The sequence below is a fragment of the Mastigoproctus giganteus genome, chromosome 4 (assembly GCF_048544385.1).
Source record: "Mastigoproctus giganteus isolate SK-2022 chromosome 4, ASM4854438v1, whole genome shotgun sequence".
NCBI classification, from domain to species: Eukaryota; Metazoa; Arthropoda; class Arachnida; order Uropygi; family Thelyphonidae; genus Mastigoproctus; species Mastigoproctus giganteus.
The window spans coordinates 204,347,410-204,371,742 of record NC_143578.1 but is presented as its reverse complement, the minus strand read 5'-3'; the positions used below and the strand labels follow the sequence as shown (position 1 = coordinate 204,371,742).

Sequence of the window (24,333 nt, the reverse complement as noted above, 5' to 3'; positions counted from 1 at the left end):
ATATCACAATATGAAACCAATAGAAGAAATGAGGTTACTGCTCCCCAGGCATGCATACGAATGGGTGAAAAATTAGTTGGAGATGGTGAAACACTAGAAAGTTGCCACATCTTCCAAGAAATGTGGAATCAGCAATGCCCTTGATGGTGCTTTACTGGTATTATACGATGAGTAAAAGCTTCATTTTTCACTAATGCACTGCTTATTGTGCACTTCTGAACTTGTATATGCAATAAAACATTTTTTTCCAAATTTGCCTTCTAAAACATGGATGTGTTATCATCTGGAAAATACAGTACTTTGAAAACTCTATTCAAATATAATTTTCAAAAGAAATTTGTTTAATTTTATCTTGTAATTGTTGAATAATTTCATAAAAAGTTATACAAAATTATAGCTAATTGCTAAACACTAGTTATCAAAAATGACTGCCAGGCACTACAATTTTATATTTATTAAAAAGTATGTAATATAACAATATAAGTTGTAGTGTAAAACCTAACGCTTACAGTTTTTTTTTATCCCTTATCCTCATGCTTTGGCTGACTGTTGTGCACATATTATTCAAGGTATCGTGCTGTAATGCATTTTAAGACTGGTAGTCAACAGTGTGACTTGGAACTTTTGATGTACACAACAAATACAATTTGATCTATCAAGTGCATATCTGATAATGCCTTCACAACAGTATATATTATTCTTATTGAATTTTATGGTAATAACAAACTGCTCCAACTGTGACTACCAAGTTGCTGGTCCAATAAGCGAAACTGACGGGAAGAGGAGTTACGTTCTTTAACTAACCCAAGTACATGATATAAATGTGCCTGTAAGTAGAGGAATACACGAGTATAACACAGCAATATAATTATAATAATAATTCATCATGAAATAAAGTTTTAAATTCTTGCAATACAATAAACACAAATTAAAGGGGGCATTAAAATGCACATTAAACTATTCATTTATCCAATGTAATTAATAAAAAATTGTAAATGTTGATTTTATAAGGAACAATGATATCACTAAGCACATACTTCATAAATTTCAATATTTTATTTTGAATTGTGAATCATACAAACTATGTTGGTTATTTTACATACACCAGATATAATTTTAATTAATAATTCTGTTTTAGGTAATTTTAGAAAACAAATCAGCTTATCATATGGTAAAAAAAAAAAAAAAAAACCTGCAAAAATTTAAAATTAAACTAAAATTAAATCAAATTTTATTTTTTAATAAGGGCACTGGATATACCTTGAATGATTGCATATATGAGAAAAACTAAGTATACCTTAAGAAATGAACTACTTAAACACTTTAAACACCATCATAAATAATTTTAATAAAAAAAGCATAATGTTACAAACCTGGGTTTGTAACATTTTACTGGGTTCTTGTTCATATGTATAGTGAGTCAGAACAACAGCAGCGAAGAAAATGTCTCATTTATAGACATGATTAAAACCATATGTTTTATAACAATACTCTGAATTTTACTTTCCTGTAAACATACTGTTTTTACAGGTGTGTGTGTTTTGCATTGAACTTCAACACAAGTTCAATGAAAATATGGCTAGCTTCTAATTTGATGGCAACAAGTTGCCCTCAAATTAGAAGCTAGCCAAACAAGTTGCCCTCAAACAAGTTGGAAGGGGGATTAGAGCAGGATTTTAGAGGTTATTTAGTATATTGTAAAGTTTATTTTAAGTCTTTTTTTCCCCATAATAGTTTGACTTTTTTAATATTTTAAATATAATTTTTTGAAAGTTTCCTTTATTAATATTTAGTAAATTTTACAATGGTTGTTACAAGATCCGCCTTGAACACTTCGTCAGAAGGTACCATGACTTGCAGAAATAGCTGACGACGATTTCCGGGTAAGTCATGATTTTATTATCCTTTGCAGAACCTGTGGCATGTATTCCCAGGTCGACCTAGATAATCGCAGCTCACCTAGAGATTTTTTTCTTTGTCACCATTGTAAGGAGTATACTGATCTTAAGTTAAAATTTGGTGCACTGCTAGAATGATTTGAGTCACTAAAAAAACTCACCCTCAAGAATAATGTAAATGGGAGCTTATTAGGGACTCAAGACTCTAGTAACCTATCAAGTGATGCACTCCCGACTCGGGCCCCAGAACAGAATAAGCAAGTGCAAACTACTCTAGTTCAAAAGGACTTAGTTCTATTAGGAGACTCCATCATCAGGGAAACAAGAAATATTTTTTGTAATAAGAATAGGTGGACTAGAACCAGGATGCCGGGAGCAACTATTAATGATGTCACCAACAGAATGTCAGATTTCAAGGGGTGGGGGTAAAGAGAATATTATTATTCATGTGGGGACTAACGACATTAAGCATACACGATCTGGTGATTTATTAGACAAATATAGGACCATGCTGAAGAAATGCCACAAGTTAGGTCACAATATCTGTGTGGCTGCAATTCTGCCCAGGCATGATAGGAGGGATTATATGCTGAAAGCCTTGTGGATTAAATCAAGACTTGAAGGACTCCGCGAGGCTTTTGGGGGGAAATTTCTATCAGCTTGGCTCACACTTGTAGGTAGAAGGAATCTGTTTTGTAGAGACAGGATACATTTAAACAAAGGTGGTGCAAGAGTTTTTCCCAGTATTATTGAGAATACCTTAAAGGTTCAAGAAAAATGCTAGTTTTGGGGGACACAGCTAATATAGGTAAGCGTTTATCTGATAATATTGGTCAAAGTAACACATGCACATACCTCAAGAGTTCTTGTTTCTTACTGCAACAGAACATGTTAGCAAGATGTTCTGAGGGCAGAAACGTTTCCAATGAGCGGGTAGCTAATGCCAGGGTAGTTAACTATACAAGAACACCGTCTTAATTGTTTATACAGTAATGTCAGAAGTGTTGTAAATAAAATTCGAACAGCTGGTTAGGACAAGTAATGCTGATATAATAGGGCTTATGGAAACGTGGTGCCACCTAGAGATAAGGGGATGATGAGTTTCAGTATGGTATGTACATGTGTATAATGTGTTTAGGAAGGATAGGGAAGATAGAAAGGGTGATGGAGTCATGCTTCTTATCAAAAGCAGCCTGAGCACAGTGAAAGCTTTCCTGGATTCAGACGTTTCACATGCTAGTATAGCCAGCAGTGCGTAGCACACGCTTCTTGATTAGACCGGGGTTCGAGCCCGTGACCACCAAATACGGAGGATGCGGAAATGTCAGGAAATGACCACCGCATAAGCTGGAACAATATGGCCTTAGTTGCTAATGTTCCTAAAAACCAAATAACAACAACAACAACACCATGCTAGTATAGAATCTGTATGGTGTGAGATAGTTGGAAGTAAAAGCATAATGAGAGTGGGAGTAATCTACAGGCCAGATGATTTTGAAGATTATGATGAGAGCCTCGACATGCAAACTGAATGGGTGAGTAAGCATCAATGTCTTATTATGGATGATTTTAACTTGCCTCTAATTGATTGGAGCAAATGGGGAAACTCCACATCAGGGACACAATTTCAGGGAGAGTACTACGGAAAAGAATACTCTAGACCTCATCATCATCACCCATGAACCAGATGATATAACAAGGCTGACAGTACAGGAACCAGTAGCAGGAAGTGATCACAGAGTTCTACAGTGGACTATGAAAAGAGAGGTAGCAGTACTTAAAAGCAAAGGAATGGGTTAAAATTTCTGGAAAGGAAATTACAACAGCTTAAGGTGCTACATGGCCTCTATTAACTGGGTAAATATCTCACAGAGAGCGAATACAATCGAATTATGGTATAACTTTAAAACTTTAATCACAGAAGCCTTGAATGCTTATATACCATTAAAAAATACACCACGAGGAGGATTCCAAGTTTGATGCATAATGAAGGTGCCAGATGACTTGCGCAGAAAAAGACAGCATGGAAAAGTTACAGAGCAATAAAAAATACTGAAGCCTATAACAGCTACAAACTGATCTGTAATAGTGCCACAGAAAAGTTAGGCTGGCAAATGCAGATTATGAGAAATAACTGGCAAAGAGAGCAAACAGGTGGGGTATTCTTCACATATATAAATGCAAAGAAGAGGACAAACCAGATTGGACACTTAGGTAATGGATGTGGGATAGTATTGGATACCCCAGCTGAAGTTGGAGATGAACTCAATAGTTACTTTGCATTATTTACAGAAGAAAAACCCTTTGTGTCAATGAAAAATTATGGTAGAGAAGTTGAAAAAAATGTAATTAATGATATTGAAATTTCACATATTTATTTAATGAAAAAACTTTTGGGCCTACAGGCCAGTAAGGCTCCTGGAGTTGATGTCATATACCCTATAATCTTAAAGGAGGCGGCAAGTGAGTGCATTGAACCACTGAGGCTAATTATGAGAGCATCACTGGATGCGGGAGTAATTCCGTTGGATTGAAAAAGTGTCAATGTATCTCCAATACGTAAGGGTGGTTCTAAGAGTGAAATGGGAAATTACCGGGAGTCAGTCTAACTTCAGTAGCAGGGAAAATCACAGAGGCAATGATCAGGGATGGAATTCAGGATCATTTAGATAGAAATGGAATTCTGAAGAATACTCAGCACAGTTTTGTAGAGAGAAAATCATGTTTAACTAATCTGGTTAGCTTTTTTGACAGGACCACTCAAGAGCAGGACTTAGGGAATAATTTCAACGTAGTTTATTTGGATTTCAGCAAAGCATTTGACTCACCCATATGAGCAGTTATTTTATAAGCTGGAACAGGTTGGAATCACAGGGAATATGCTTAGCTGGATGGGTTCAGGGCAGAAGGCAGAGAGTTGAGATAAATGGTTATTTCTCAGATTGGGTTGATGCAAGAAGTGGGGTTCCCCAAGGATCAGTATTAGGAGACCACTGTTGTTTTTGATTTTCATAAATGACATCGATGAAGGGATAGAGGGTGTGATGTCTAAATTTGTAGATGATGTAAAGATTGGTAGAGTAGTTAATGATCGCCGCCAAGAAGAGCTTCTTCAGAATGACCTAGATAGACTTCACGGAAGGTCAGAAATGGCAGCTATGCTTTAATCCAGCAAAGTGTAAAGTATTACACCTGTGGAACAGTAACCCCCAAAATAACTTATACACTTGGTGGAATTTAACTAAAGCTAGTAGTGGAGTAAAGGGAGTTGGGAGTTATGATATGGTCAGACATGAAGTTCTCCAAGCATTATAGACAGGTTGCAAGGAAGGACCAAAGTGTCCAATCCAGGGGCGGACTGTTAACATTGGGAGCCCTGGACTAACACTGTTTGGGGGCCTACCCAATTAACCCAAATTAACCCAAGTTTGGGTTAGTTGTGGCAACTCATTTGCCATTTTGTCGAAAAACTGTTTTTTTTTTTACCCGTTTTTAAATAAGAAAAATCATAGGCAACAGACATTGAAGAACTTTTTTATTTTATTTGATGCACTTGGATATACAAACTTTTATATACAGTTATAATGAAAAAAGTTTTGTATACATAACAAACATCAAACATAAATAAAAAATAAAATGTATTAGATATTACTTTTAGTAACAAACAAAAAAACGAAACAAAAAATTCTCAGGTCAAGAATGAAGACAAGGAGAAAAAAACAAAAATAATACTTATTCTTGAAAATAAAATAAATAAAACATTCTAGGAGTTATATAATGTAAGTATTTTTAATACATTAAAGACATTTAAAGAGTAACTCTTCGGAATTTTTGCTCTGCAAATTCTTTTATTTGATCATCACATTGTAATTCTTTGGTTAAATCACAGTTTATGGAAAGAATTGCTAATAATTTAATCTTTCATTCATCATTGTTGTCCTATATTTATTTTCTATATAGGACATCCTGGAGAAGGATTGCTCCGCCTCACAGCTGGTGATTTGCAACGCCAAAAAAAATTTTTAAGATTGTATAGAAATTTGGAAAAACATCAACAAGTTTCTTTTCATAAATTAGTTTTAATATATTACCTCATGAGTCGTATGAGTCTGGCTTAATCTGAAGGTAGGATTTTAACTGAATGCACTCATTTAATTAATAATCGTCTATGTCATCCGGATAATAATCAACAACATTACGTGAACTTTCCAAGTCAATATTTTCGATATTAATGTCTTGCAAATCCATTAAAAATTGAATCTTTTGCTAAATTCCCCATAGACATGGCCTCTTCTGTATAAATCCATAATCAACTTATCTAATGCAACGTTTAGCGTATCCGGTTTAAATTTTTCTGCTCCAATTAGCGAAACTTTCTCTGTAGATTTATCCGAAAATTCTGAAGTAATACATTTTGTATTACTTCAAATTCTAAAAACCTAATTAGGCTTTTGTTCAACAAAAGCCGAGAATTAGAGTTGAATTGAAAGTGTTGAAAGTGTCTGCAATTCTGGCCAGACACGATAGGAGGGAGTATATGATGAGAGCCTTGTCGATCAATTCGGCCCTGAAAAGATTATGCAAGGCTCAAGGGGTAGAATTTTTTTCAGCCTGGTCTGTACTTGTTAACAGGAGAGACTGCTTCTACAGGGATGAGATACACTTAAATAGAAAGGGTGCAAGAATATTTGCTGATGCTATTGAGGCAGTGTTAGGTGGGTCGGAAAACTGATAGCTTGGGGGGGATACAAGGACTAATAGATTAACAGTAGCCGTAGGCAGAGGTGAAGGTGATTCTTGCACAACTTCTATTAGAATAAGTAGCGACATGGAGCGAGGGGTGTTGGGGGTTTCAGGAACGGATGGCAGTCATCCTGAAATAGGTGGGTATATGGGATGTTAGGGTAACTAAGAATAGGAGCATGTATGCTTGCATGTATACCAATGCTAGAAGTATAGTAAATAAATTTGATGGTTTGGTTTGGTTTGGTTTGGTTTTTTTTTTTTTTAGGAGCATTAGCAACTAAGGCCATATTGCTCCGGGAATATGCGGTGGTCATTCCCTGACCTTTCCACATCCTCCGTATTTGGTGGTGACGGGCTCGAACCCCGGTCTAATCAAGAAGCATAGAAAATAAATTTGATGAATTTGAAGTGTTGGTCAAGACATCAAAGGCGGATATTGTTGGGATAGCACAGATGTGGTGTCACACAGATATAAAGAATGCAGAACTGGAATTTGGGGAGTACAATGTGTACAGAAAGGATAGACAAGATAGAAAGAGAGGATGTGTTATGCTGTTAATTAAGAAAAACATAAAATCAAAAGAAGTGCACCCAGTTGATATAGATGAACAGTGCACTGTTGAGTTAGTTTGGTGTGACATAAGCACTGTGAAAGCAAAAATAAGAGTAGAAGTGTGTTATAGGCCTAATGACTCGAATGAGTACAATGAACAATTGTACAGAGAAATAGAGTGGGCTAGTAAATCAGAATGTCTTATAATAGGGGATTTTAACTTCCCAGATATTGACTGGAACTTGTGGGTTGGTCACTCACACACTAGTCAGACTTTTGGGGATTTATTGGATGATTGTTTTCTGCAGCAGCATGTTCGAGAGGCAACCAGAGAGAGTAATACTCTTGATCTGGTTATCAGCAGTGATCATTCGTGTATTAAGAATTTGCAGATAAAGGAACCACAGTGTACTGATGTGGGATTTACTTAAAGATTTAATTACCATCAGGGGTAAAGGAAAGGGTTTTTGCTTCCGTAAAGTTGTAAAGGTACAGTGGTCTCAGAAAGTTTTTAAATTCTGTACAGTGGGATCAACTGATGACGTTACCAACAGTAAATTCTAAGTGGGAAGCATTCAAGGAATTAACCGTGGATGCCACTAAAAGTTTCATACCTATTAAGAAATATTGTTCAAGGTTTCATACCTATTAAGAAATATTGTTCAAGACCTAAATGGTTATCAAATGAACTAATGAGACTCCGTAACAGGGAATAAAAATACATGGGATGCATATAAATTATCAAGCGACTCAGAAGCCTATGGTAGATATAAGCTAGTCTGTAATCAGGTCACAAAGGAGGTTAGGCAGGCGAAGGAAGATTATGAGAAATCCTTGGCAAAAGATGCTAAGAAAAACAAGGATTTCTTTACTTATATAAACTCTAAAAGGAAGGGGATGAATCTGATTGGTTCACTTGACATCGATGGTTCGACTGTTGATGATCCTGCTCAGATAGCAAACAAACTGAATGAGTATTTTGTATCTACATTCACACGTGAGGATTTATTAAGGTTTGAAAATGGCAGAAGGTTATCAAATTGTAGCAAGATACTTAATGATTGTGTAATAACTGAGAGCAAAGTGGAGGAGAAATTTTGAAGTTAAACATAAGAAAAGCACCTGGGGTGGATGAGATATCCAGTTATATTAAAGGAGGCGGCAAAGTAACTAAACAAACCCTTAGCCATAATTATGAGAGCATCCTTGGACTCGGGGGGGGGGGGTTGAATTGGACTAGAGATGTGCAAATGTATCCCCAATTCACAAAGGGGGATCGAAGGGTGACACGAGTAATTACAGACCAGTTAGTTTAACTTCTGTTCCGGGTAAAATAATGGAGTCACTGGTTAAAGATGCATTGCAGGATCATCTAGACAAGACTGCAGGAATAATTCAGACACAGCATGGGTTTGTTGTGGGAAAGTCTTGTCTGACAAATTTGATAGGATATTATGATGTGGTTACAAAGGAACTGGATGCAAAAAATAATTTTGATATCATATATTTGGATTTCAGGAAAGCTTTTGACACTGTTGCGCATGAAAGACTATTGTACAAATTGGAGCAGAATGGTATTAAGGGTAAGTTGCTACAATGGATAAAAGGATGGTTAAGTGGAAGAAGACAGAGGGTGGTAATCAATGGGTGCTGCTCTTCGTGGAGTCCCACAGGGTTCAGTGTTGGGTCCACTGTTGTTTTGTATACTTTTGTATTTATCAACGATATTGATGAAGGTACATCAGGCTTAATGTCGAAGTTTGTAGATGATACAAAGGTTGGCAGGGTTGTTAATGACAGTAATGGCAGTGTGCTACTGCAACAGGATCTAGATAATTTGGGCAGATGGGCTAAGAAGTGGCAACTGAAGTTTAACCTTGACAAATGCAAAGTACTGCATATGGGTAGAAGTAACCCAAGAGAAACGTACCAACTGTGTGGTACTACACTTAAGGTGGTAGAAAATGAAAAAGACCTGGGAGTAATTGTGCAGTCAGATATGAAGTTTTCTGAGCAATGCAGACAGGCTGCCAGGACAGGTCATGGGGTTTTGTCAATGATATATAGGAATTTTGCTAGCAGGGAAAAGGAGGTGATTGTCCCTCTGTATAAGGCAATGGTCAGGCCACACCTTGAGTACTGCGTACAGGTCTGGAGGCTTCATTTTAGGAAGGATGTAGATTTACTTGAGCGTGTACAGAGAAAGGGAACAAGATTGGTTAGGGGAATGAAGGGATCCTCTTCCAAGAGAGACGTAAGTTCTGCAAATTGCAGCAGCTGGAGACTAGGCACCTGCACGGTGATCTGATTGAGGTGTATAAGGCCTTGAATGGGTTGAGCACGCTGAATTCTGATGGGATCCTTCCACTTGTTCAGATTACAAACCTAAGGGGGCATAAATTGAAATTTAGAAAGGACAGATGTAGAATAGATGTGCGGAAATTTGCCTTTAGCCAGCGGGTGGGTAATTGCTGGAACAAACTTCCATCTGTCGTTGTGGAAGTTGATAGGTTGAATAAATTTAAGGAGGAACTGGACAGGCATTTGGAGGGAATGGTGTGATTTTTTTTTTTGGCTGATGCTGCATAAGCTCATACACTTGCTTTCTTGCATCACATGCCACTACTACATAAGGATTTCTTTACTTATATAAACTCTAAAAGGAAGGGGATGAATATGATTGGTCCACTTGACATCGATGGTTCGACTGTTGATGATCCTGCTCAGATAGCAAACAAACTGAATGAGTATTTTGCATCTACATTCACACGTGAGGAATTATTACAGTTTGAAAATGGAAGAAGGTTATCAAATTGTAGCAGTGTGCTTAATGATTTTGTAATAACTGAGAGCAAAGTGGAGGAGAAATTGTTGAAGTTAAACATAAGAAAAGCACCTGGGGTGGATGGGATCTATCCAGTTATTTTAAAGGAGGCGGCAAAGCAACTAAGCAAACCCTTAGCCATAATTATGAGAGCATCCTTGGACAGGTTCTTGGATGTTATGACAGCATCCAGGGGAGGTTCCCACGGACTGGAGATGTGCAAATGTGTCCCCAATTCACAAAGGTGGATCGAACGGTGACACGAGTAATTACAGACCAGTTAGTTTAACTTCTGTTCCGGGTAAAATAATGGAGTCACTGGTTAAAGATGCATTGCAGGATCATCTAGACAAGACTGCAGCAATAATTCAAACACAGCATGGGTTTGTTAAGGGAAAGTCTTTAGCCAGCGGGTGGTTAATTGCTGGAACAAACTTCCATCTGTCGTTGTGGAAGTTGATAGATTAAATAAATTTAAGGAGGAACTGGACAGGCATTTGGAGGGAATGGTGTGATTTTTTTTTTTTTTTTTTTGGCTGATGCTGCATAAGCTCCTACACTTGCTTTCTTGCATCATGTGCCACTACTACTACTACTACTACGTCTCTTTTTTAAATCACTGTGTTCTTTTCCACACTAGTACTTAATTTTTTGGCTGTCTCCTCGTATTCGTTTAGTTTCTGATCTGATTGTTCTCGTATGTTGCTCAAGAACTCTTCTAATGACATAATTAATTTCTCACCTTCACATATGTCTAAGCCTGGGGTCTGCACTTTTTGGTTAACTAAATTGAATCTCACTAAAATTTATTCCAAAAAAACAGTGAAAATCGTAGTTTCAAGTTTTGCCAAATTATTATATAAATTCTGTGCCTGTCTTCGAAAATCAAGTTTCTCATCCATATTGTCACTAAACGTTTTTAATATGTTCATGATATCACCATAACTATTTTTTAAAGCTCTAACAACATCATAATGACAAGACCATCTAGTCTTTCTTAAACTTTTTATCGAAAAATTTAGTTTTGTTTCACGATTTAGAAGCTCCCACCTACGGGTAGTTGCAGAAAAGAAAACATATATTTGTTGCACTACTCCAAAAAAGTTCACAATTTGAGCTGCAACTTTAACTGCTTCCCCACCAACTAGATTTAGGGAATGCGCAGCATAAGGCACATAATCAGTGCATTTATTTTTTTGTTTGAGATGTGCTTGCAAGCCATTGTATCGGCCAGACATATTTGCAGCGTTGTCAAAAGACTGTCCTCTACAATTATCCAGTGGCAGTCCATTTTTTTCTAGAAATTCTTTTAGGGAATTGAATAAAGATAAGCCACTGTGACTACTATGAAAGTGTATGAAAAGTGTATGTAAGATACACATCTTTCATACACTTTTCCCTCAAAACAATATCGTAATATGATAGCCAGTTGGTCATTGTGGGACAAATCTGGTGTCGAATCCATCACAATTGAGTAGTACTTTGTTGCATCGTCACTATTTATTTCAGTTATAATTCTTTTTATTACTTGTTTTCCCATAATCTCTATTATTTGTTCATTAACTGTTTTTGATATGTACGAAGTGAAAGGCTTTGGTTGCCGTTCTCGTTGTTGGATATGTTCGAGCATGAATGGATCGAACTCTGCTAGTAAATCCAGAGGCCCCATAAAATTACCATTGTGCGGAGAGTCAAATATTTCCTCGTGACCTCTGAATGCTAAGCCCCTTACACTTAAATATTTCACCACTGCAGTAACACGTTTTAGGACATTATAGTAATATTCCGTATCTTTTCTTAGTTGCTCCTGCAACTGCTTGTCAATAACAGGCTTTACGTGTTAACCATACTAACAATGATTTCTTATGTTCATTAGAATTTTCATGACTTTCTAAACAAGGTCCTATATGTTTCCAGTCAGAGAATCCGGTTGTGTATTGAGAAGGGATTTTAGAGAAAAGTTTGCAGACTAGACAAAAAAAAACACTTCTCATACTGGTAGAATAGAACAAGCAAGATCTTTCCAGTAATTGACCATTTTTAATTTTTTTCGTAAAGTACTTATTTGAAAACGATCTCATTTGTTCTTTGTAATTCCTTATTGAAACTGGATATATATTTTTTGGATCTTTATTTTGGAAATAAGTCATATCATGTGAGAGACAGTGATTAATAAAATTATCATTTAACTGTGTAGGCCACAAACCTACGTCAACATATTTAGAAAGCAACTCGGCATTTTCTAAAGTCTCTTCTGCCTCTTTATCACTATCTTCTTGCAAAACAGCAACAGAGACTTCAGAGAACTGGTCGTCGTCTTGGTCTCGTGTATATTTTTGTCTGGTACTGAATGTCCGTCAACGTCAACATTGGTTTTAGAGGTTCTCGGTTGTGATTCTAATTCTTGTAATTCTTCGTTATTGTTATATACATTTTGTTGTTTTTTCTGTTTCTCTTCGGTTAAGTTATTCTTTCTTTCGCTTATTACTACACCTATATCGTTTAGATTCTCATTTTTATATTCCAATACAAAAAAATTTGAAATTTTGGCACATTTACTTCTTTCTTTTTCTCTATTTAATTGTATTTTTCGTTTTTCAGCTCTGCTTTTATATTTTCTACCAGACATTTTTTTAGGTATTTATTTAATCTGAAAAGAAATAAAAAAAAACCTAAAAAAACAATCCACCACCATATTAGGTTAGTTGTCATTGTCAAGCAGGCAAGCTTTCAGCTTACGCTGCTTACTAGTGCCTACCGCTTACTTCATATAAACAGTGTCCAGTTATTTTTATTATGGCTCATTTCGAGGAAATGCAAAAAACGATTGAATTTATGTGCAGATAAAAGATTTCCAGAAAGTGATTTAACTTATTTATTTAGTAAACTTTGCCGATACTTACCAGTGAAGAAACGAAGCACTTGAACAGTACACTTCACCGAATGAATGACTATTTAATATTCAACTATACTGTACTATACATAACCTCAAATGTCAAACGGTGAGAGCTACGCTAAGCTAACACGCTTTAGAGGAGCAAGACTTGCACTCCCATTCTGACGTTGACACATTATTTGCATAATTGACAAATGACAAAGTATATTTTGATACTACCGACAAGGGTGATAGGAGACAGAGCCGTATTTACTGTCATTTAAAACATTGGTATTTTATTCAAATCCAATAGTGTTGCAAACCAACGATTTAAACTTTATCTAGGTACTAAAAAATTTTGTATAATTTATTTTTTCTTAAATTTTTAATTTAAATTGTTTTTATTTTTTTTTTTTGACTGCGAAGGGGGCCTTTGATTGAACGGGGCCCTGGGCTGCAGCCCATAAAGACCATGCCTAAATCAGCCTCTGGTCCAATCGATGATTTATCGAACAACTGCTAGTAGAGATAAGGCTGTCATAATCCCATTATATAAGATTATTGTTAGATCACAATATTGTTTCAAGTATGGAGACTGCACCTAAAGAAAGGCAAATGACAAAGTATATTTTAATGTGCTTCTTGAAAGGGCTCAAAGATGGGTAACTTGCCTGGTGAGATTGACAAAAGGTCGTCGATATGAGAAAAAGACTCTGAATTGGAGAGCTTGGAAACTAGGCACCTTAGAGGAGACTTGATTGAGTTGAAATTTTCATGGTTATAAATGATTCTAGGAACCAGGGGCCGTAAATTCAAGTTATGTGTGTGGGGGGGGGGGGATTTAGACTGGATTGCAGGAAGTTTTATTTTAGCCAGCAAGTTATAATTTACTGGAATAAGTTACCTATGGGAGGAGGGTAATGCATAGGTTGTCTATTTCCTTTTCATTTATTATTTATTTTGTTTAATTTTATTATTATTATTATTATTTTTTGGCTGGTGCAGCATAAGCCTTAGGTTTTCTGGCACCCCATGGCCATTACTAGTACTAATACTAATTGAGGCTAAATCACAAAAGTGCTGGACAGCATCAAGTTCCAAGATGCTCCAAACAGCGAAAGAAGAGCTGGAATTTATGTACAAACTCTGGATGGACAGGACAATTTTGAAGAGGACAACAGCAATATGTATATAACATAAGTCTAATTTAATTTTATTGCCCTAGTCCTAAAACTTTTGGCTGGTACCTGGTACTATGAGTAATTTGAGATTGGGGATTTTGTAACTCTGAGAGGCATAAGTAAAATGAATGAGGATGAAATTTTCACGGTTATAAATGATTCTAGAACTAGGGGCCATAATTTCAAGTTACAGGGTGGGGTAGATGTTTAGACTGGACTGCAGGAAGTTTTATTTTAGCCAACGAGTTATAAATTATTGGAATAAGTTCCTTACATGGGTGGTAGAGGCTGGCAGTTTTGGAAAATTCAAGTTACGGGGTGGGGGAGATGTTTAGACTGGATTGCAGGAAGTTTTATTTTAACCAATGAGTTATAAATTACTGGAATAAGTTCCTTACATGGGTGGCAGAGGCTGACAGTTTTGGAAAATTCAAATGGAGGGAAATGCATACTTGTGTATTTCCTTTTTTCTTATTATTATTTTTTTTAAAGTTTCTTCTTATTATTTTTTTATTTTAATTTTTTTTTATTTATGGCTAGTGCTGCACGAGCCATAGGCTTCCTTGCATCATGTGGCCGTTGCTAATGCAGTACTAATACTAATAAGGTGCTTATACAATCAGCACCATTATTTTCAGGACCACTAACAAGGAAAATCTGAAATGCTAAAATAAACTGACAAAAAAGAATTTATTTAAAAAGAATACAATTTCCTGACATTTTACTGTATATTATACTTCATTTGCTTCTGCAGTGTCAGAGCTTAAAATTTCTTCACATTCAGAGTCTGATTCTTCTGACTAACTTTTCAACTCAGAGTACAGGAACTCCCCGACTTACATAATACTCATTTTACGAAAATTCAATTTTATGTACGTTTTTGCCAGCCAATGCAAACTTAAAAAAAATCGTGGAAATGTATTTTGCTTCCCGTAGGAATAAATGGAGGTACTGGAAAATATCGCAATGTGAACCGGGTAATACATTTATTATTATTTTTTTTGTAATTTGTTTCAAGTCCTTCGAAGTTGAAATTTTCACTATATAACTAAGCTATTTATCTCTCTAAAAGGTCATATTTATAATGGACATTGCACTACCATTTCATCATTATCATATGTTCCCATTATAAGAATCAATTTTGAATGCTTGTGTGATATTTTTCTAAAGCACGTTTCTGGAGGTCGACGAAAAAATAATAATAAAAACAATTTGCACTTTCCGGTTTATTGGGCTTTTCTGTTAGTGCACCTAATTATAAACGGGTAGTAAACTTGATCTTATTCCATTTGCGATAATACCGATAACTGCAATTGTGTGGGTTTTTACACTATTATGGTGAAATGTGTTCCTTTCACTGAAATCTTCATTCATATAAAAAACAAATTTTCAGAAACTTCTCTTCGTTCCTATTTACGCATTACAATGACGAAGGGAAAGTGACCAACGAAAAGTGCAAGTGCTGGTAGTGCTAGAAAATGAAACAAAATTGATTTAGCATAGACACATGATGCAAGAAAGCAAGCTTATATGGCATCAGCCAAAAAAAAAAAAAAAAAACTCCTTATTTCACCCATCCATTCACTACAAATGTTTGTCAAGTTCTGCCTTGAATCTATTTAAGCTATCAACTTCTACAATGACAGATGGAAGCTTGTTTCCCCAATCAACCACCCACTGACTAAAGGCAAATTTCAGCACATCTATCCTACAACTGTCTTTCCTCAATTCGAATTTATGCCCTCTCAGGCGATTATTCTGAGCAAGAGGAAAATCCTGTCAGCATTGAGTATGCTCAAACCATTCAAGGCTTTATACACCTCAATCAGATCACCTTGCAGGTGCCTAGTCTCCAACCACTGTAATTTGCAAAACTTAAGCCTTTCATCGTAAGAGCAACCCTTTGTTCCATTCACTAATCATGTTACCCTTCTCTGTACTCGTTCCATCAGCTCTACATACTTCCTTCTTAAAATGAAGCCTCCAGACCTGTATACAGTACTCACGGTGTGTCCTGACCATTGCCTTATACAAGGGGATAATCACCTCCTTATCCCTGCTAGAAAAATTCCTGTATATCATTGACAAGATACCACGAGCTACACTTGCAGACCATCTGCACTGCTCAGAAAACTTCATATCTGCATGCACAATTACCCCCATGTCCTTTTCATTCTCTACCACTGTCAGTGTGGTACCATAGAGTTGATACGTTACTCTGGGATTACTGATTCCCATATGTAGTACTTTACATTTGTCAACGTTAAACTTCATTTGCCACCTCTCAGCCCATCTGCTCAACTTTTCTAGATTCTCTTGCAGCAGTGTACTGTCATTAATGTCATTAACAACCCTGCCAACCTTTGTATCGTGCAAACTTGGACATTAAGCCTGATATACCATCATCAATATCATTTATAAATACAGAGGTGTATAAAGAAACAATGGACCCAACACTGAACCCTGAGGGACTCCACTAATAACATTAGTCCACGAAGAGCAGTGTCCATTGATTGCCACTCTCAGTCTTTTCCCACTCAACCATCCCTTTATCCATAGCATAAATTTGCCTCCAATGCCACACTGCTCCAATTTGTGCCGCAGTCTTCCATGTGCAACAGTATCAAAGGCTTTTCTAAGATCCAAATATATGATATCAAAGTTATTCTTTGCATCCAGTTCCTTTGTGACTACATCATAGTATCCAATCAAATTAGTCAGACAAGACTTCCCCTTAACAAACCCATGCTGTGTCCGAGCTATAACTGAAGTCTTGTCTAGATGATCCTGCAGTGCTTCTTTAACCAGAGCCTCCATTAATTTCCCTGGAACAGAAGTTAAACTAACAGGTCTGTAATTATCTGTGTCTCCCTTTGATCCTGTTTTGTGGATTTGGGTCACATTTTCCACATCTCCAGCCCACGGATACCTCCCCTGAATCTAGGGAACCTCTCATAATTATGGCTAAGGGTTTGCTTACTTCCTCTGCCGCCGCCACCTCTAATGTAACTGGATAGATTCCATCCACCCCCAGGTGCCTTTCTTATGTATATCGTCAACAATTTCTCCTCCACTTTACTCTGAGTTATTACAAGATTATCTAACTTACTGCCAAAGTTGAATAAACTTCTGGCATTCCCCTCCCTAAATAACTCCTCACATGTGAATGTCGATGCAAAATATTCATTTAGTTTGTTAGCTACCCAAGAAGGATCATCAACAGTTGAACCATTGATATCAAGTGGACCTATCTGATTCATCCCCCTTCCTTCTAGAGTTTACACAAGTAAAGAACTCTTTACTGTTTTTTTTTTTTTTTTTTTTTTTATGAAAACCCCAAACACGAAAGGTATCAAAACCTATAGTACTTAGTACCGTGCATGGGTTGAAAGAGAAGTATGGGGGGAGGGGAATGCCAGAAACTTTGCTCTAGAGACTAAACATGGGTTACACCACTTCAAGCCTCCAATAAGCAAAGTGGTGGTATTTCACCGGTTGATGAAAGTCATCTACCACCTGTGATTTTTTGCTTCCTTTGCCCAAAGATTTCTCGTAATCTGCCTTCGCCTGCCTAACCTCCTTTGTAACTTGGTTACAGACCGGCTTATATCTACCATAGGCTTCTGTGTCACACGTTAATTTATATATATCCCATGCATTTTCCTTCTCAGTCACATGCCTAATTAGTTCATCTGACATCCATTTAGGCCTAACTCTTGAACAATATTTCTTTGTTGGTATGAAAAGCCTAGTAGCTTCCAAGATTAATTCTTTGAATGCTTCCCATTTTGAATTTGACGTTGGTTCCACCGTATACGATTTAAATACTGTCTCAGACCACCACAGTCACCTTTACGAAAGCAAAAACCGTTCCCTTTACCCTTGATGGTAGTTACCTCTTTGAGTAAATCCCACTTCAGCACACTGTGATCATTGCAACCTAGTGTTTCCTTTATCTGCAGACTCTTGATGCATGAAGAATCACTACTGATAATCAGATCAAGAGTATTACTCCCTCTAATTGCCTCCCGAACATGCTGGTGTAGAAAACAATCATCCAATAAATCCACAAAAGCCTTGCTAGTGTGTGAGTGACCAACCCACAAATTCCAGTCAATATCCAGAAAATTAAAATCCCATATTATAAGACTCTCTGATTTACTGGCCCACTCTATTTCCCCGTACAGTTTCTTATTATACTCATCAGAGTCATTAGGCCTATAGCCACTCCTACTCTCAATTTTGATCTCCCAATGCTTATGTCACACCAAACTGACTTGACACTGCACTGTCCAACGATGCCGACTGGCTTCACTTCCTTGGATTTTATGTGTTTCTTAACTAATAGCACAACCCCTCCTCCCTTCCTATCCTGTCTATCCTTTCTGTATCCATTGTACTCCCCAAATTCCAGTTCTGCATTCCTTATATCTGTGTGACACCACGTTTTTGATATCCCAACATTACCTGCCTTTGATGTCTTGACTAGCACTTCAAGCTCATCGAATTTATTAACTATACTCCTAGCATTGGTGTACATGCAAGTCTACATGAACCTATTTCTACTCTTAGTTACCCTAACACAGCCTATGTATTTACTTGTTCCGCTATGACTCCCAGCAGTCCTGGAAATTCCCATTGCCTTACTTTCCAGGCTGCTGCTCAATGGCATTTCAATAGAAGTAGTACAAGAATCAACTTTTAACTCTGCCAACGGCTACTGTTAATCTGTTAGTCCGTGTATCCCCCCCCAAGCTAACAGTTTTCCGACCCACCTAACTCTGGCTTGATAGCATCAGCAAATATTCTTGTACCCTTTCTATTTAAGTGTATCCCATCCCTGTAGAAGCAGTCTCTGTAACAAGCACAGAACAGGCTGAGAAAAATTCTACCCCTTGAGCCTTGCACAATCTCTCCAGGGCAGAATTGCAGAAACTTTCAAATTCAACCCTAACTCTTCAGCATTAGAAATGAAGATGAAAATGATTAAGAAGTACGAAGCAGGACAAAGTTTGCCATCTATTGCCAGAGAATTAGGTCTCGCTGCTTCAACAGTGAATACTATTTTAAAGGACTGTGTGCTTATAAAAGAACATGTCAAAGAATCAACACACATAAAATCAACAGTGATCACAAAACAGCGTTCAGGTGCTATATCGAAGATGGAACAACTGTTAATAATATGGATGGAAAATCAGATTCAGAAGCGAGTGCCTGAGTCTAATGACCATTCAAGGAAAAGCAACAAGTATTTATAAATATATTAAGGATAAGTATGGCGAACCCCAACCCAGGTTCGTGGCAAGCAACGGGTGATATAATAGGTTCAATCATCGCACTTGTTTCCACAACGTTAAAATATGCAGTGAAGTCGCTAGTGCCGATTCTGCAGCTGCAGAGAAATTTTGTGATGTGTTGGGAAAAATTATTGATGAATGCAGATATTCAACACAGAAAATTTTTAATGTTGACGAGACTGCTCTGTATTAAAAAAAAAAAAAAAAAAAAGCCGAATCGAACATACATTTCCAAAGAGTAAAATACAATACCAGGTTTCAAGGCTTCAAAAAGATAGGGCCACGTTTTTGCTTGGGGCTAATGCAGCGGGAGATTAGATTACAGATTAAACCCACTGCTTGTGTACCATTCTGGAAATCCTCATGCATTTAAGGGCATCAATAAAGCCTTTCCGATCGAACCAGATAGCATGGATAACAATATCTCTCTTTCAGGATTGGTTTAAATTCTGCTTCATTCCCGAGGTTGAAAAATATTGTAAAGACAAAGACGTTCCTTTCAAGATTTTGATTCTATTAGATAATGCTCCTGGACATCCTATGCATCTAGATGATTTCAATTCGAACATGAGAGTGATATTTCTACCGCCAAATATGACTTCACTCAGCCAACCTGTGGATCAGGGTGTTATTTCGAATTTAAAAGCATACTATTTATGCACAACATTTGCTCAGGCATTATCTGCAGTAGACGATGAGAAAAATTTTACGTTAAGAGACTTTTGGAAATTTTACAATATTTACCGCACCATCTTAAATATTAATAAGGCCTGGGCAGAAATTACTAAGAGTTGTTTAAATGGCGCATGGAAGAAAATATGCCCACGGCACATAAAAGGCTTTGAAGGATTTGAAAAAGATGAATCGTATGAAGAGATTACAGATAAGATTGTAAAGGCTGCAGAGCTACTTCAGTTGGAGGTTGATGCCAAAGACATGGAGGAGTTAATAGAGGAAGAAGAGAAGGAATTATCTAACGAAGAACTTATTGACTTGCAGGCAGAGATAGTGAAAGAAGAAAATGCTGACGAGGCTCAAGATGAACCAAATGAGGAGCTGGGATGCTTCATCACCAGAGAGATGGCAATGGCATTTTGTGAAATTGCATCAGCAATGGCAAGGTTTGAGAAGATGGATCCTGACAGCAAACGATTCTTAAAAGTTATCAGAGGGGTGAATGATATGCTTGCTTGCTACAAAGAAATCTATGAGGAAAAGACAAAAGTCAACGTTCAGTCATCTATTAATATGTTCTTTTGTAAGGTTGAGCAGCCAACCCCTTCTAAATCTCTACAGCCGTCAACCTCCGTAGCGAGCGTACATTGCCAGAATCGACTTCAGCTTAAGACGTCGACCCTGACAACGATGCTCGAGAGCTAAAACTTACTGATATGCCTGTCTCCTCTTTTTTTGTAATTTTATAATTTTAATATATTTTTTAATTGAATGTTTTTGTAATTTTTCCTGCACATGAGATAAAACTGAATAAATGCAATAAATAATTCTATTTACATGTTCGTCAAACATTTCTTTTTTGATTCAATCAATTCAGCGAGCACAGTTGTGAGTGCTGCACAAGCATAGGGGAAATTCCGACTTAAGTAAAATATGACTTACATAGCATTCCGCAGAACGCAATCCTAACGTAAGTCGGGGAGTTCCTGTTTGTGTTTTCCCACAAAATATTGTCCTCTGTGCCATGTATTGGTGATGCAGAATTTCTTAAAAGAGTGCTCTACTATTGTCTGCGGGATTTTCTTCCAAGCTGCTGCCACCAATTCTACAAGTTTAGATGCTGGCACTTTCTTTATCTTACCAGAAGGTGTCCACAGAAAGTTTCGGTTAACAAACAAGAATCATATTCTTCCCTCAAATAGTCCATAAATGGTCATGCCACCAGGAATGGCAACCAAGTCACTAGACTTTTCAGCTGGCTTATTCTTTAACTGTTCAGATAAATGTCCACAAAATGCACCAAGAACTAACATACTAACATATTATGTAGAGATACCAGATGACTACTTCAGATGAATTTTAGCCAGTCATCCATCAACTCAGCCATCCATTTTTTTTTGTGCACAGACAATAACATCTTTGGTATCATTTTTCAGTTTAAAATTATATATGGCGGCAACCTTCGGCCATCAGCAGTCATGCATAGCATCACAGTGACATGCTGCTTTTTGTAACCGGTACTAATGATCTTGATTTCTTTAGCACTGACAGTATAATTTTGAGGCATATCAAAGAATACCAGAGTTTTGCCAGCATTTCCTATTTAACTAAAATCATAGGTTCATTTTCTCCTCAACTGAATTACGTGTCACCAAAAGTTACACAGGAAGTTTCTAACATATCCATGTTTGACACCTTAACAAAAGTCCTGCATGACGCACGAATCAGTCACACCAACTACTCATTACTTTGAAATTTATTTTCATCTATTCCAAGGGATTTGGCAACTCGTGCCTTCAGCTGCATTGCTTGAAATGCAGTAAGTAATCCTTTTTTACATACATCAGTAACAAAACCTAATACAGCTTCATCTATTTGTGGGTATCTTCGTTTCTCAGGTCCCATACAACACTTGGTTATTGTTTTGCAAGAAAATATGAAGATACGATCATTTCTCCAATGACAAATATTTACTTCACTAATAAATTTATGCCACACTGCTCTGTTTCCGTGCCTTTTTGCATGCACAATAAGTTTTTGTTTCAATGCGGCATCATAGCAAAATCTTTTTGAAGACATTTTAAATGGTTATCAGGGGCCCAAATTTCAGTTACACATTAAACCAATGAACATAACTCAACTGAAGTGACAACAGACAGGATGAAAAGATATGCATGCACTTGCACAGGCACTTCTGCACTAACCCTCCCACAAATTTCTTTTGACAGTAATTGTAAAATGCTATCAATTCTAAAACACACCCCCAAATTCAGACACGTTAAAATGTGAAAAAATGTACATCTTAGAAATCTTAGAATCAATGAATTATGGTATATCAACAACTTGGCAGTGGGGGATCCAGCAGCAGGTAGTGACCACAATACCATAAAATGGATTTCATCTAAAGAGATTTATGTGGTCAAAGGTAAAGGCAGGAGTTTAAATTCAACAGTGGGACTCTATAATGTAATGAGTTATTTCTTGGGTTTGATTAACTAGAGAGACTACTGTATTATTTCAGATATAAATATGTTATGGTAAATATTTAAGTTCCTTCGTAAAGCGATCAAGTTCCATAAACATAAGATGCAAAAATTGACGGGAGGTCAGGTTAACTTGTCATCACACACACCTAAATTTGTTTTTTATTACAGGAATAAGCTTTTTTTTTTATTTTTATTATTATTTTTTTAAATTCAGCTTGTGGCATACCAATATTTCTTCTTATATTAATGTATTGCAATATTTATTTATTTAAGTTTTCAATAAAAAATTTAAATATTTTAAAAATGTTGTGTATTTTTATATTTGTTTAAAAACAAATTTTGTTTATTTGTTCATAATGTTTAAAAACAAAAACATTTAATCTGTTGAAAATGAAAAACAAAGTTATAGATATAAGCACGAAATTAAGTCATTTCAATTTTATCATTCAGAGAAATGTTAAATGCATGAAATATTAAACGTAAGAATATATTTCTGCTCATTAGGTGTATAAATATTTTAAAAAAATAATAAAAAATATATCTAAATATTAGATACTATTATTCACTTCTATTTTCAAAATTTCTTTCCAATTTGGCACACTTCACAGTGCATGAGATATGAAATATACATATCTTTCTTCCCAAAACGTAACATCAATCTTGTCTGAATATTGTGTTTCATGTGTGAATATCATCTTTCATTTTTCCCTATCTTTCACAAACAACTCATGTGAGACTGTAGACGTTTACTTAACAGTCAGAGAGAAAACGCAAGTGACATTCACCTATAAACAAACACATAATTTGAAACTTCATAGAAATGTCAGTACATATCAGTTTAATTAGTATTTAGTATTAGTATTAGTAACGGCTGCATGGTGCAAGAAAGCCTATGGCTTATGCTGCACCAGCCAAAAAAAAAAAAAAATCCGAACAAAACAATGATAAAAACAAAAAATAAATAAAATAAATAACTAAATAATAATAATTAATAAATAAATAAATAAATAATAAAATATAAATAAAAAGGAAATTAAACCTATCATCCTATGCGCTTCCCTTACCCGAAAGTACTATCCAGATGACCTTTGAATTTCCCCAAACTGTCGGCCTCTACCACCCTTGAAGGCAACTTATTCCAGTAATTTATAACTCGCTGGCTAAAATAAAACTTCCTGCAGTCCAATCTAAACATTTCCCCCCGTAACTTGAATTTATGTCCCCTAGTTCTAGCATCATTTATAATCTTGAAAATTTTGTCCTCATTCATTTTACTGATGCCTCTCAGAGCCTTAAACACCTCAATCAAATCTCCTCTAAGGTGTCTAGTTTCCAAACTCTGCAACCCACATATTCGAAGTCTTTCTTCATAAGGACGCCCTTTTGCCGATCTCACCAGGCGAGTTACCCTTCTTTGCACCCTTTCAAGAAGCTCGATGTCTTTCTTTAGGTGCGGTCTCCATACTTGAACACAGTATTCCAAGTGTGGTCTAATATAAGCCTTATATAATGGGATTATCACGTCCCTATCTCTACTTGCAAAAGTTCGATAGATCATCGATAGGACACCGTGGGCCTTCCTTGCAACCTGTTTACAATTGCTTGTGAAAAAAAAATAAAATAAAATAAATAGGAACCACTACAGCAAATGTTTGACTATATTTAGGAAATTTGAAAACATTTCAGATTTTTAATTATCAATTAAAGGGTAACATGATTATTTTGGAGTGGCACTGGTCAGGTCCAATGTGACTACTGCCAAGTTAAGCCTTTAAATGAACAGAGGACAGTTACAGAC

At 36.4% G+C, this 24,333-nt stretch overlaps 1 protein-coding gene across 3 annotated transcripts in view; it reads right to left on the bottom strand.

Moving 5' to 3' along the window:
- Positions 1 to 528: 528 nt before the first annotated feature.
- The window catches only part of ida (anaphase promoting complex subunit 5 ida), a 435,748-nt gene continuing 411,943 nt past the window's right edge, over positions 529 to 24,333 (bottom strand). For all 3 annotated transcript variants that reach the window (XM_090371999.1, XM_090372001.1, XM_090372000.1), the window contains one exon: positions 529 to 827. In XM_090371999.1, the coding sequence (XP_090228125.1) occupies positions 711 to 827 (117 nt within the window). In that variant the 3' untranslated portion in view covers positions 529 to 710. The remainder of the gene's footprint in view (positions 828 to 24,333) is intronic.